Genomic DNA, 13,070 nt, shown 5'->3' with positions numbered 1-13,070 from the left:
ATTTTAAGAGAGAAAATCTTAAGCCTCCCTTTTAAATATGGTAGTGTCTCCTTGGGCATGCCACAGCAGAGCCGTTGATTCTGCTGGTCTCAGTGATTAGGGTAGTGCTCCTTGCCCCTTCACACTGATTGAAATAGCATAAGTTCTTTTCATGTACATGTAGCAATAAAATGCAATTGACTCCAACATCTTTGGCAACTGACAGGTCTTTAGCAAATTCTATTTCCATGGCCCATAATGCTTTGAGCTGCTCTCCAGTAATAACATTGCAGGAGCCATTTTTCTTCTCCCCTCCCCTTCCCCCAAAGTCCTGGGTGATGATGTCATCATTCCGCTAGTCATTGGCAGGTTGTCTGCTCTGGGGAGCTGAGCTGGTTCCTATTTTGGAGTTTTCATGGTTTGAATTTTATACAGACTTGTTCTCTCCAGTTGTTTCTGTGACCTTTTTGTTTCCCCCAGCCCGTTTCCTTGTTTGAGTTTAATACAAGCCAGGAGTGAATTTTTTTTGTTTATTTTTGCTGAACAGACAGGGATGCCCAGTTATTGGAATTTTTTTTTCTTCTTTAGTGAAAATGTCCAGTAACCTCTGATCTGTTCAATGACTGTGGATTTATTCTAAATTTGTTTCTTTGCCCCAGCTACTTCAGAATAGACCCTTGGATATATCACTGTCTGTCCCATTTGGCAAGTTTCTGATGGTCCTTTAGGATCAGTGTGGGATTTTTTAAATCCATTTTCCTTTTGTCTGCAGAGTTATAGAAACTGAATCTCCCCACAATAGTTGGTCAGTAACAGTTTAGATTGCCAGAGCTTTCTGCAAAGACTCCCAAACTGCAAATACAGTTAATTCTACCTAAGAAATCTTGAATAAACTTTCAGAGCTAAAACTATTGATGCCATTGTCAGCAGGCCAACATCCACAGCCTCCTGAACTGCCAGCTTTGCCTTCATAAAACCTCTCTGTATACGACAAAGGTTATGAACACAGCTGTGTCCTCCTGCCTGACAGAGATTTGGCTGGTTTGGGGCAGGGCAAGGGGATATTTAGAAAAGTACTGTGGTGAGTGGGTTTTCTTTTTTTTTTAAGCATATCTGATCTGGATCAATTGTTTCCAAAATAGTATAATATCTACTTTGTTCCAACGTGGTGTTATGAAAATGTGATCAGTATGTAGGTCAAATAGATTATATCTCTACAGTCCTTAGACCTCCTTAGCAGTAGGCCATCAATCTCAAAACCACCACTCAGATTTCTCTTTTTTTTCCTATTGTACCTAGCCATGAATGTGCACAGTTGCCAGTGCAAAAACAAAAGTGAGGTTACTAATAAAACCGCTCAAATGTTTAAAGTTGTTAAAGTTAAACACTCAAATGTTGAGGATTGATTGTATATCAAGCCTATTATGTATCACACAACCACAAATATACATATAGCTACATATTTGTATATGTATATACATATGTGTTTTTCATTTATATGTGTGTATACATATATACATACATTCACATACATACATATATATATATATATATATATATATATATATATATATATATATGTAAGATAAATTAGGGAGAGGGGACTGGGAGATTCAAGAAAAGTCCTCATGTAAGCATTAACAGTGATGTTAAATAACTCAAAAAGTTTGTGTTGTTTGACTGGTCTCTTTGATTGTGGTCTTCAATCTTAAAATGCGCCTTTTCTGTCATCTTGACACTTTTATACTTTGTAGTTATTTGTACACTTCCCAAAAAGAAAGGATGCATCATTGCCTTATTCTTTTATTTTATTTTATTTTTTTATTCTTTTATTTTACTTGTGTTTTATGACCTTACCTACTGTAGAGGCAAGCATTCCAACATCACCTCCTATTCTTGAATTGCTATGATGCAGTTCATGTCATTCGGCTAATTTTGGTTGTAATGTTTCCATCTGGAGTATTCTTCCTATTGTACATTTTTATTAAGGACTCCTTATTTAAAAATTGCATAATTATTGGTAATATGGTATGCAGCACAACATCATTTCCCCACAAGATACATAATTTTCTACCACAAGGAACTGGTATAAAAGTCACATTAATTGAGTTTTAAATTGCATTAAATGTTACAACAGTTTCACTTTTTAATCAGCATGAAATTTTGCATCATTTGAATTCATTAATCACAAATTAGCTGTATACCAAAGAAGCCCTCAGGTTGTCATTTCTTCAGTTATCCCTCTCTCACACAGTGTTTTCTTTGATACCGTCTATTTCACTTCTCCTTCATAATTCTCTTTTTGTAATGTGTCACAATGTGTTCATCCCATAATTGATTATAATGACATTCTACATGCTAAAGTTGATGATCCACGTAGGTGATATTTGTTCTGAGTTTGGGATGATAAGAGTGCTGTTTTACATTTAATAAAATCCCATTAATTCAGACTTGCTTAATTTGACTTTTATAAGTAACTTTTATAAGTTGAACAAGTCATTAAGGAAATAAGTTACAGGGAAAATACTTAAATTTAAAAAAAACTATTTCTTGGCACAGTGGATAGAGGGTTGCATCTACAGTCAAGAAGACTCATTTTCCTGAGTTTAGATCTGGTCTCAGATACTACTATCTATGTGACCCTGGGTAAGTCACTTAATCATGTTTATCTCAGTTTCCTCATGTGTAAAATGAACTGGAGGAGGAAAGGCAAAACATTCTAGTATCTTTGCTAAGAAAAGTTCATATGGACTCATGAAGTGTCAGACACAACTAACAAATGACTGAACAGCAACTAAAAATATCAGAGAACTTCTTATATATTTATTTTTAAGAGTAATGTCAGACTTTTCATGACTTCATATGGAATTTCCTCAGCAAAGAGACTGGAGTGGTTCCTTCTCTAGACCAGATAAATACATGTAGGCTAATTGGATGTGATTCTTATTAAAAAAAAATTTTATAGCAAGATCTAGTTATTATATATAATGGGAAGTAAAATAAAATTGACTTTCTTTCAAACTACTTGATAATTCATACTTTTTGCTATTTTAAACTGAATTTTATCTCAGTTCAAATTAGTGAAGTTTCCCTAAACTTGGAAGCTTTTACCATCTGATTCTAATGCGCAAATTGATCAATTGTATTAAATATCAGAAAAAGATTATCGTTATTGACTTTCCTCCAATACTATACTTTGGCCACCTGACAGGAAATTGGTTCCTGTCAGATCTTCCTATTATCAGTCATGTTGGAAAATGATTTAGTTTTAAATCAGTTTATTATACCATAGTCAGAGGCAGCATGGTGTTATGGTTAGTCCTTGTCCTCATAAATCTTACCGTTTGAATTCATGCCATATGTAAGATGCTGTATGCAGCCTGCACTTTGAAAGTGATGGCAATTTTGAATCTCTCCATGCATGCTTATTAATTACTCTCAAGCTGATTTTTAAAGCACTCTGAAATACACTCATAGACATCAATTAGCAAATAATGGGTTTTGTTGTTAATATTGTTATTGATATCGTTGTAACATGCTAATCCACATAGCATTTTTGAGGATGGGGAAATTAGCTGTGCCAAAATAGGCAAAGGACTGGCAAAAATTTCAAAGATGAAGAAACTGTAACTGATGAAAGTTTATGGAAATTTCCTATTAAAGAGCAAGAAGCATGATGTTATACTTTGTATACTGTGTCATTGCTTATTCAAATGTTAGAAAGTTATATTTGAATTTCTTAGAAAAAAATATAAGAAATAACTAACTCAGTATATAACAGGAGTTATTTTTGCATTTTAGACATACTCTTTCCTCTTAAACCATTGGTCAAGTTATTTTTTGTAATGTAACTTAACACTATTCTGCTTTCCCCTTTCTTCTTCTCTTAATACAATCCTTTTTCTAATGCCTTAATTGGTTTTTTTTAATATATTCACATAAAAATCAACTTGTAGGTCAACTTATTCTTGTGTGGAATAGAAAGTATCATGAAATTTTAATAATATTAGTATAGCTCTTAGTAAATGGAATTACATGCCTTTATAGTTGGTGTAGTACAAAACATCTGGGGTTCATAGATGGCTTAAACTCCATAAATGAAATACTTCTATATCAAGTGATAATCTTATCAAAATGTATATCAGGTGAAATCATATTCTTGTGCTCTTAACAGAAATTTCACTTGAGAAATTTTACTTGATTCCTTTACTAGAAAAATTTTACTTGACTCCTTTGATGTTTTGTCAAAAATTCCCTGAACCTGTAATTCCATCTCAATGTCTCTTTTGTCCAGGCTTTCCCTACATGTTTAGAGTATCTACTCCATCTCCACTCCTATGTTTTAGAATCCTTAACTTTTTTCAAGCTTATCTCAGATGCCATCTTGTATTGGAATCCTTTCAATTACTGATTTCTCTCCTTTTTCAATTTTTCTTTACTTAACCATGTAATTGTAAGCTTTTTGTGGAGAGACACAATTTTCCATTTTTTTTAGTACCAGAGTTTTATCCATATATATAATCAGTCTAGGTCCTAGTTGTTGAATTGAATCTGTTTCTCCTTTAGCTGAACAATAATGAAATAATTCAGTAATTCATGAAAGATCATTTCCCTGGCTTTGATCTCTCTTCCCACAGCTCAGATCTGACCTTTTTATACTAATTTGTCAACCTAAGGAACACATCATATGGGGGGGGGGGAAGATTGATATTTTTAAAGGCACTGTCTTCAAATTGTTGTATAAAATTTAGAAATATTGTTAATTTCCCAAACTTTCAGGCAAAGGTTTCTTTTTTAAAAATATTTTAAATTTTATTTATTTAAGGCAATAGTGTTAAGTGACTTGCCCAGGGTCACACAGCTAAGCAGTTATTAAGTGTCTTGAGGCCAGATTTGAACTCAGTCCTGACTCCAGTGCCAGTGCTCTATCCCCTATGCCACCTAGCTGCCCCTCGCAGTAGTTTCTTGCTCATTTTCAAAAGTAAAGGACTTTCTTGGGTGCATCTTGTATGTGTATTTTTTTAAAAGCTATGTGTTAAAGATAAGCATGCTAACTCATTGCTGTTTTGGCTGTGATTTGATTCATCTGCAAACAATTTAAAATGGTGCTAGAGACATTGCCAAATTGTTTATATCCTCTGACTTACATATTCTGCCACTGGAACTGTTCTCCCATGGGGGTCACTGACAAGAGAGAAAGATCTTCTAGGGACAAAAGTGTTAACTTAATGATATCAAAAAGCTGGAAACAGAATATGTGCCCAGCAAGCATATTGAGGCATATGAACACAATGCTATTAATAGTCACTGCCACATAAGTGAGAATCGTGGGAAGACTTGTATAAAGTGGTATAGAGTAAAGAAAATGCCACCAAAAGACCAATAGATATGACAACAGCAAGATAAAGTAAATATGGTAAATATTGATGCTAACTGTAAGAATTAAAAGATATATCATTCCTGTTTATCTGGAGGTATAATCCCTGTGGGAGAGTGTATCTTGTAAAGTTCAAACAAAATGTATTAGTAAAATTTAGAGATTTATATTTAGTTCCCATCCTCCTCTTCCCTCCTCTACCCCCACCCAAAGCACTCTGTTATAGATTCATTGATCCCATATATACAGGGGGGTTCCAAAGGTCTTAGTGAGGCTTTCATTATTCTATAACTATTGAAGTAGAAATGGCTGCAGGAAGGCTTTTGGGACAATTCACTGTTTTCAAACACATTGCTTCATACTCAAACTAATCCTTTAAAAGACGTTGGATATGTTGTGGATAAATAAATGAAAAAAAGACAGCCAAGTGGCTTGGGTACTAAAATGACAGAATCTATCTCACTAGATTCCTGTTCAATTCAGGAAAACCTTATTAAAAGACATTGACATCCATTCCATATATAGGGAGAACAAAAGTATAGAAGAGGGTCAAAGAAATTGTCGAATTGGTTAGAATTTGGCCAGGGCGGCGGGGGACAACAACATCAGGCTAGAAAGATTGATGCTAGACTGTGGAGCTCCTTGGATGGAGTTTAAACTTTTTCCATTAGTCAACAGGGTGCTACTGAAGGTAACTGAGTAGATGAGTGAAATCTTCATGTCAGTCTCAATACTCTTCCCAGGAAATCATAAAGCTGTTGGAATATGCCATTAGGCCAGGTTAGGAAAATCAGGGAATTTGTCAAGATTTGGATTCTATTTTATCATGAAAATGCCCTTGAATCTTTTTTTTTCCCTTCATAAAATTTCTGAAGTCAGCACAGATAACTCCCTAGATAGGAATTTTTCTTAATTTTCCCTGGGAAAAGCATTTCATAACTCCAGAAGGAGACATTATGGCTCAAAGTTAAGAGCATTAACGAATGAGACTCAGACCCAGACTAATAGGCTGTGTCCTTTTGTAGAACTCATTTCATTTCTATTATTTTATTTTTCATTTGCATAAACAAAGTTGCTTCTTACAATACTAAATAATAGAAGAAATGTTGTAACCAGTTTTTTCATCGTAGAAAGCAAGAACTTGTCTTTTGCCACACAGTAAGACAGGATGTAAACTCTTGCAAGTAACTATTGAAGATTGTGTCTGAGATCATGGACAGAAAGGAAGCTACTAGAAATGCTCATTTATTGTATTTCTTGGATATTGAAGGTCTGTAATTGTTTAAGACTGTGTGATGGAGTCCTGGATTAGGAACCAGTTATGTTTTTAGCTCTGTGACCTTGAACAAGTGTCCTTGAGCAAGTTGTATCATCTATCAAATAAAAATAAAATTCTTTTTCATACCTGACCTATATTGCCCTAATTAAAGCATTTGTAAGCTTCCTCTAACTTTGTAACTAAGATGTTACTACTGTTTCAGCTTAGACAGCATCATTAAGAATTTCGAAAGAGAGTAGATTGCTGGGCAGGTTAGAGCAACTCTTGGGAAATGGGTGAGTGATTCTGGAGTCTTTGTACAATAAGAGTAAAGATTGTAGAAGGGATGAAGGATTGAAAAAGTATTGTGCTGGGTGCTATGTTAAGAACTGGGAAAGTTAAAATATAGAGAAGTCATCTTTGCCCTCGAGGAGCTCATACTTTAATTGAGGAATACATGAGTATTGACCAGTGAAGGGTTAGTGAGGGAAGTATTGGACAATCAATTGACGTGCCCCTTCCAGAAGCAAAGGGACTATTGATTTGATTTCTGCTGTGCCTGGTTAAGAGGTAGAAAATGAGAGCATGTATGGGTGCATGCACGTGTTAATGATAAGGAATTGGAGGAAGTCTGGGGTCGATATGTTGCTTCTGTAATACCTATTGACCAATAACCTCTTCTCCCTCTTTTTCATAGATTGACTAGAAGCCCTAGGTGTTTGTCCTATTATGAAATAATTTACAAAAAGTTTTATCACCTGAGAATAGAGTGGGAGTTTATGTTTGTTTGTTGGGTTTTTTTTTTATTTTTGGTTTTGGTTTTTGGGGGGAAAATTTTGGGGGGATTTTTAGAGGTAAGGTTCTACCGATGTTAGTTTGATTCATTTTGTCAAAAAATTCCAGTCCTTTTAGGAAAAATATGCTAATTCCATTTTCAGGCAGCTGTGTTTGGGAGTCAGGATGATTTCACAATCTGGCTGGTACTATTGGGATTTGAAAACCTGCCAACCTATATGAAACAGCTGTTCTGAGGGAAATTTTTATAATGTTAAAAAAATTAATTTTTCTCTATCAACTTTTGAGTGTTGCTGGTTATTGTTGGATGTATATATGCTATCTGATGAGAGTGAAATATTAGAATACATGGTATAATTTGCTATACAAAGGAACCACATCCACCAGCTAACCAAAATCATTGTAGTTGGTTTACCCTTTCAACAAGTGGCTTTTTCTGTCCTTTTGTCCATTTAGACTTGAGTTGTGAAGAGAGGGAGGGAAGAGGCAGGGATTAAATTAAATTGAGAACTCTCCGATTAGTTAACGTCTTTACCATCATATATCTGCAGCTGTCCCACAATTTACAGTCTTTGGGAATTTTCTCAAGACCCTGAAAAGTTATATGATTTACTCAGTCACACTGCTAGTCTTATGGCTTGCATCATCCTGATTTGGAAGTGGGTTCACTATCCTTTTTGCCAATGTCTCATTGTTAGTAGTGAAAAAATGATAATCATATAACTAGCCTATAGGGCAACTAGGTGGAATAGAACACTGGACCTGGAATCAAGATAAACTGAGTTAAAATTTTGCCTCAGACATTTCTTAGCCAAGTGACCCTCAACAAATCATTTAACTTGGTTTGCTTCAATTTTCTCATCTGTCAAATGAGCTGGAGAAGGAATGGCAGACTACTCTACTTCTTTGCCAGAAAAACTCCAAATGGGGTCATAACGAATTAGATATGACTTAAAGGACTGAATAACAACAAAAAGTAGTTTGCATTTATGTAAATTTACAAAGCAAACTTCTCACATCAAGCCAATGAGGAAAGCATTGTGAGTTGTTAGTGTGAGCATGCCTATTTTTTGATATTGTTAAGTCTTTGTGACCCCACAAACAGTATTGTGACTTGCCCAGGGTTATACAACTAGTGAATGACAGATCTGATTTGAACTTAGGTCCTCCTGATTCCAAGACACTATACACTGAACCCCACCTAGCTGCCTGCTAGGCAAACAGGGTTAAGTGATTTGCCCAGGTTACTTAGCTAAAAAAATGTCTAAAACCAGATTTGAACTGAGAAAGATGAGTCTTCCTGACTCAAGACTGGGCTTTTTATCCACAGAATCACCCAGTTGCCATTTTGAGTCAGAAAATGACAATCAGAGAGATAAAGAAGATAGTATAGAGCCAGTCATCTAGCAAAGCAGGTCTAAAACTCCTAAACTAGTTCTCTTTTATACTAGTGGTGTGAAATTCAAATAGAAAAGGGGTAAGGGACACTAAACTGTACCTAAGACTCCCTGCAGGCTGCATATTGACTTAGGAAACCATATATCAGCATTTTCCATGTTTAATTGTATTTTTTTTAATATTTCTCAATTTCATTTTAATTAAGAGTGTTACGGGTAGTATATTTGCCGCCTTTGCTTTATACTATCCCACACTTCTCAGTAACTAGAAAGGTTTTCAGGATATTTAACCTGGAAAGACTGTGAAACATAATACTTTGGAAAGACACAGATTTGTCAGACTTCTTTTTCCTTTTAGAATATCTCAATTCTTCCACAAACTTCTCAAAATGGAGCGATTAGAGAGGGAGGATTAAAAAACATGAGCTGTGCAGACTAAGAAAAGGAACTACTCATTAAGTTTATGTTTTATACACACACACACACACACACACACACACACATTTTCATGTGTGTCTTTGAAAGAAGGGATTATTTCATTTTCCTCTGGGCTTAATACAGTGTCTGCTATGTAGTAGTTGCTTAATAATGCTTGGTGATTGATCAAGTAAAAGATGGAGAAGAGTCGTTTGTGGGGATCACAATAATTCCTTTAAGTTTGTGAAGGCTTATGAAGCATAGTTATTTTTCCTTTTATACTTTAAAATTTATTTTAAATTTTAAATTAAAAAAAACTTTTAAAAAAACAAACATTGACTTAAATATTGGTGGGAATTGTGGAGATAGAACGACTGTACAACCCCTTTCCCTAAAGATCTTTTACGATGTATTTATTTGAAAGCAGGAAAAAAATCTAACCTTATAGCCTTTTTCCCCCCTTAGAGTTTAAATATTTATTTATCTCATTTTTAATTTAGGGAATAATATGAGTATTTCCATAGTATGATTCAATAATAATTAAAAATATGACTACATATGGAACTGAACTGTGAATTGTTAGCCTTCCAAGTTCCCTTTTCTCTAATTCCCAAAGTCCCCTGAGTGGTAAATCACATAGGTTTAGCTATGCATTTTTTTCCACCCATTTCATAGCATTATGACCACTTTCTTTTACAGATATTTAACACAGTGCCTGATGCACTCCTCACAAACACCCAGCAGAGCTTGTCTTGGAAGAAAAGCAATGACTCGAAGCCACCCTCCTGCAGTGAGAGGCCACTGACGCTCTTTCACACAGTACAGACAACAGAAAAACGTAAGTCTCCACTCTTTGTGTGATGGGCTATTCAGGGGCCTCCTTCTTGGCTGCTTAGGATGTGCCTGTGTGGGCTCTTTTAGTGGTGACCAGGATCTCATACTCATGAAATATATTTATGTCCATGTGCCTTCTGGTTCCCCTGCTGAGTCACCTTGGTAGGCCTGTATTGCGGAGAAGAAAGACCTGAAGTTCTCTCTTTATTGCCTAGACTCCTTTGCTTCTCTGGGGCATACACCTTTCTATTTCTCTATGCAATGAGAATAGTGGTGCTACCTGTATCTCATGGCAATGTCACATCACTCCCTGAACTGTGTGGGCTGTACCCCCTTTGATCTGAAGATATCAGAACTCTATGCAGAGATCAAAGAAGCAGTGGGCCCTGCTGTGTTTACCACAAGGTAAACAGTATTATTCTTGTCTTATCAAGGAAGGAGCAGAGCAGTATTAGAACTTCTCTATCATACACACACACACACACACACACACACACACACACACACACACACACCATTTTAGTCAAAAACCTTAATTCTTATTACCAAGGTCTTATTCTACCTGTATCAGACTTTACTTCCATTTTGAAAAGAGCCCTAGTAGGTCTTAGTGTCACCTAGAAGACTACCTGTGGTCTTAACTCTGTAGGTGTTGCCTTCCTAAATTTCTTAGAACTGAATAGTCTTCATAAACATTTGCTTAGAAGGACAGTACATTAAGGTGATGCTTTTTGGGCACAACTGCATCATCCGTTGTTTTGTCTGAAGTATTGTGCAGATCAGCCTCCTGTCTTGCTAAACAGCTAAGATTCTTAACCTGGGGGTTCATTATCTGTGAACTTTGAAAAACGGGGGGGGGGGGGTTACATCTTTATTTTCACTTATCTCAGCCTGAAATGTAGCATTTCCTTTAATTTTGTTGACAAGCATTCTGCTAGTGAATCCAGTCTTCACCAGACTGCCAAAGGGCTCCACAACACATACACACGCGCGCGCACACACACACACACACACACACACACACACACACGAAAAGTTAAAAATCTCTGTTCTGAACCTTGAAATACCCTTGTAGCACTCATTAAAGTGAAGTTAGCTTTAGAATTTGAGGCTTCATATTGCATGTGGTCCATGGCTTAGCAAGGAAAGGAAATTCTGGGTGTGCACCAAAGTGAAATTGGAGATTTAGGAAAAGAATCATTGAAATTGCAGAATCACAGATTTTTATTTGGGATTATTTCTTTTATCCTAGGAAGAAAAAAATTGAAGTTAAAAGGTGTGTGAAAGCAAATTAGTCTTAGGCACATAGAGAAGAGAAGATTAATGTGTTTTTGTGTTATAGTCTGCAGGTTGTGAACAGTGGTTCAGTGAAACTGACATTCTGGGGCAATATGTTTTTCACTTTATGTTAGGAAATGTTGTCTGGAAATAGAATTAAACTTCTCATATGCAGTGATATTTCTGGGATTTTTCTTCTCCCCCAGAGGAGGAACATTTTGATTTGAAAAGACAAAAAGTATATTTGATTAATTTTGGAAACTTAATTCCTGGGGAAACTAGAATAGAGTTCAAGCTGTCTCAGACCTCTCAAGAGGAAGAATAGGAAAGTCTATTTTCTTAGTTAGACCATAGTACCATGACCTCCCCATCACCATGTCAAGGGTTATAGTTGCTGCCATGCCCAAACTCTTATAGAAGCTATTATCTAAGAGCTAGATTAACTTGTGACTTTCTCTTCTAAAGAGCTAACATTTCTTCCCACTGGCCTCTCATGCTCATGACACAACTTTGAATCCTTTGATTTTTAACTGTCCCATTAGCCATTATATCATGATGTGCTGAAGTTGCTCCATTTTGAGAATTTCTTAAGAATGCTTTGATTATTTGGAAGAACATATATAGACTTGAAGCATAGACAAATAAAGGCAGTTTTTAATCCAATGCATTTATAATTCATAATTATATATATGGTTTTTGTAAGGCAAATGGTGTTAAGTGGCTTGCCCAAGGCCACACAGCTAGGTAATTATTAAGCGTCTGAGACCGGATTTGAACCCAGGTACTCGTGACTCCAGGGCCGGTGCTTTATCCACTGCGCCATCTAGCCGCCCCAATTATATTTTTCTTGATCTTTTACTATAGTGTCTCTGATGCCATTCATTTCTTCAAAATAATTCCAAATGCAACTTGTTTATTTCCCCAAGCCTAGAAGCTGCCAGTTGCTCATGTCATATCCCAAACTCAGCATTAGTTTGGCCATAATCTTATATCTCTCCAGGTTTTTGCCTCTGACTGAAATTTCTGCACACTTCAAACCAACACCAAGATTTTTTTTTTAGTGTTTTTTTTGTTTTTTGTTTTGTTTTTCGCAAGGCAATGGGGTTAAGTGGCTTGCCCAAGGCCACAAGGCTAGGTAATTATTAAGTGTCTGAGGCCATATTTGAACTCAGGTTCTCCTGACTCCAAGGCCAGTGCTCTATCCACTGCGCCACCTAGCTGCCCCCCCCCCCTTTTTTTTTTGGTGTTTTATTTTTCAAGATTTTTAACCTCACCTTTTTCTAATGAGAGACAACTTGGCATAGTGGACTGGCCTTGGGACCAGGAAGACCTGGGTTTCAGTGCTGCCTATGTTTCATCTTAGCTTGTGTGAACCTAGTCACTTAAGTACTCTAAGACTATAAATTACAAGAAAATGCTAACCTGCCTTTGGTAGAAGGTATTTTCCTTTTTCTTCCATTATGGAAATTACAAATTCAATCTTGATCCCAATCCTTAATGTCATTCTATGTTAATCCCATCTGCATAATCTCTTGAGGCCAATTATGCTACTGGTTACTGAAACACTTTCCAAGTTAGCATAATCTCTGGATTTTTGTTCTACATTCTTTGCTTTTATCACTTATTACAATGTTTAATGAGGCTGAAGTTCTCTTAGGAGACCATTTAGTGTCTAGGGTTTAAAGTTATAAAATTGGGGCTTTTTTCCTGATAGGCCATACAATATGTGCTATTT

The 13,070-nt window shown here is 36.0% G+C and overlaps 1 protein-coding gene across 5 annotated transcripts in view; it reads left to right on the top strand.

Annotated features, from left to right (window-relative positions):
* The window catches only part of ARHGAP26 (Rho GTPase activating protein 26), a 504,960-nt gene that overhangs the window by 385,546 nt on the left and 106,344 nt on the right, over positions 1-13,070 (top strand). For all 5 annotated transcript variants that reach the window (XM_074212710.1, XM_074212712.1, XM_074212709.1 and 2 more), the window contains exon 19: positions 9,923-10,061. In XM_074212710.1, the coding sequence (XP_074068811.1) occupies positions 9,923-10,061 (139 nt within the window). The remainder of the gene's footprint in view (positions 1-9,922; positions 10,062-13,070) is intronic.

This window comes from Macrotis lagotis, chromosome 1, assembly GCF_037893015.1.
Source record: "Macrotis lagotis isolate mMagLag1 chromosome 1, bilby.v1.9.chrom.fasta, whole genome shotgun sequence".
Lineage (NCBI taxonomy): Eukaryota > Metazoa > Chordata > Mammalia > Peramelemorphia > Peramelidae > Macrotis > Macrotis lagotis.
The sequence above is the reverse complement of the archived record's forward strand: the minus strand, read 5'-3'. Positions and strand labels throughout refer to the sequence as shown.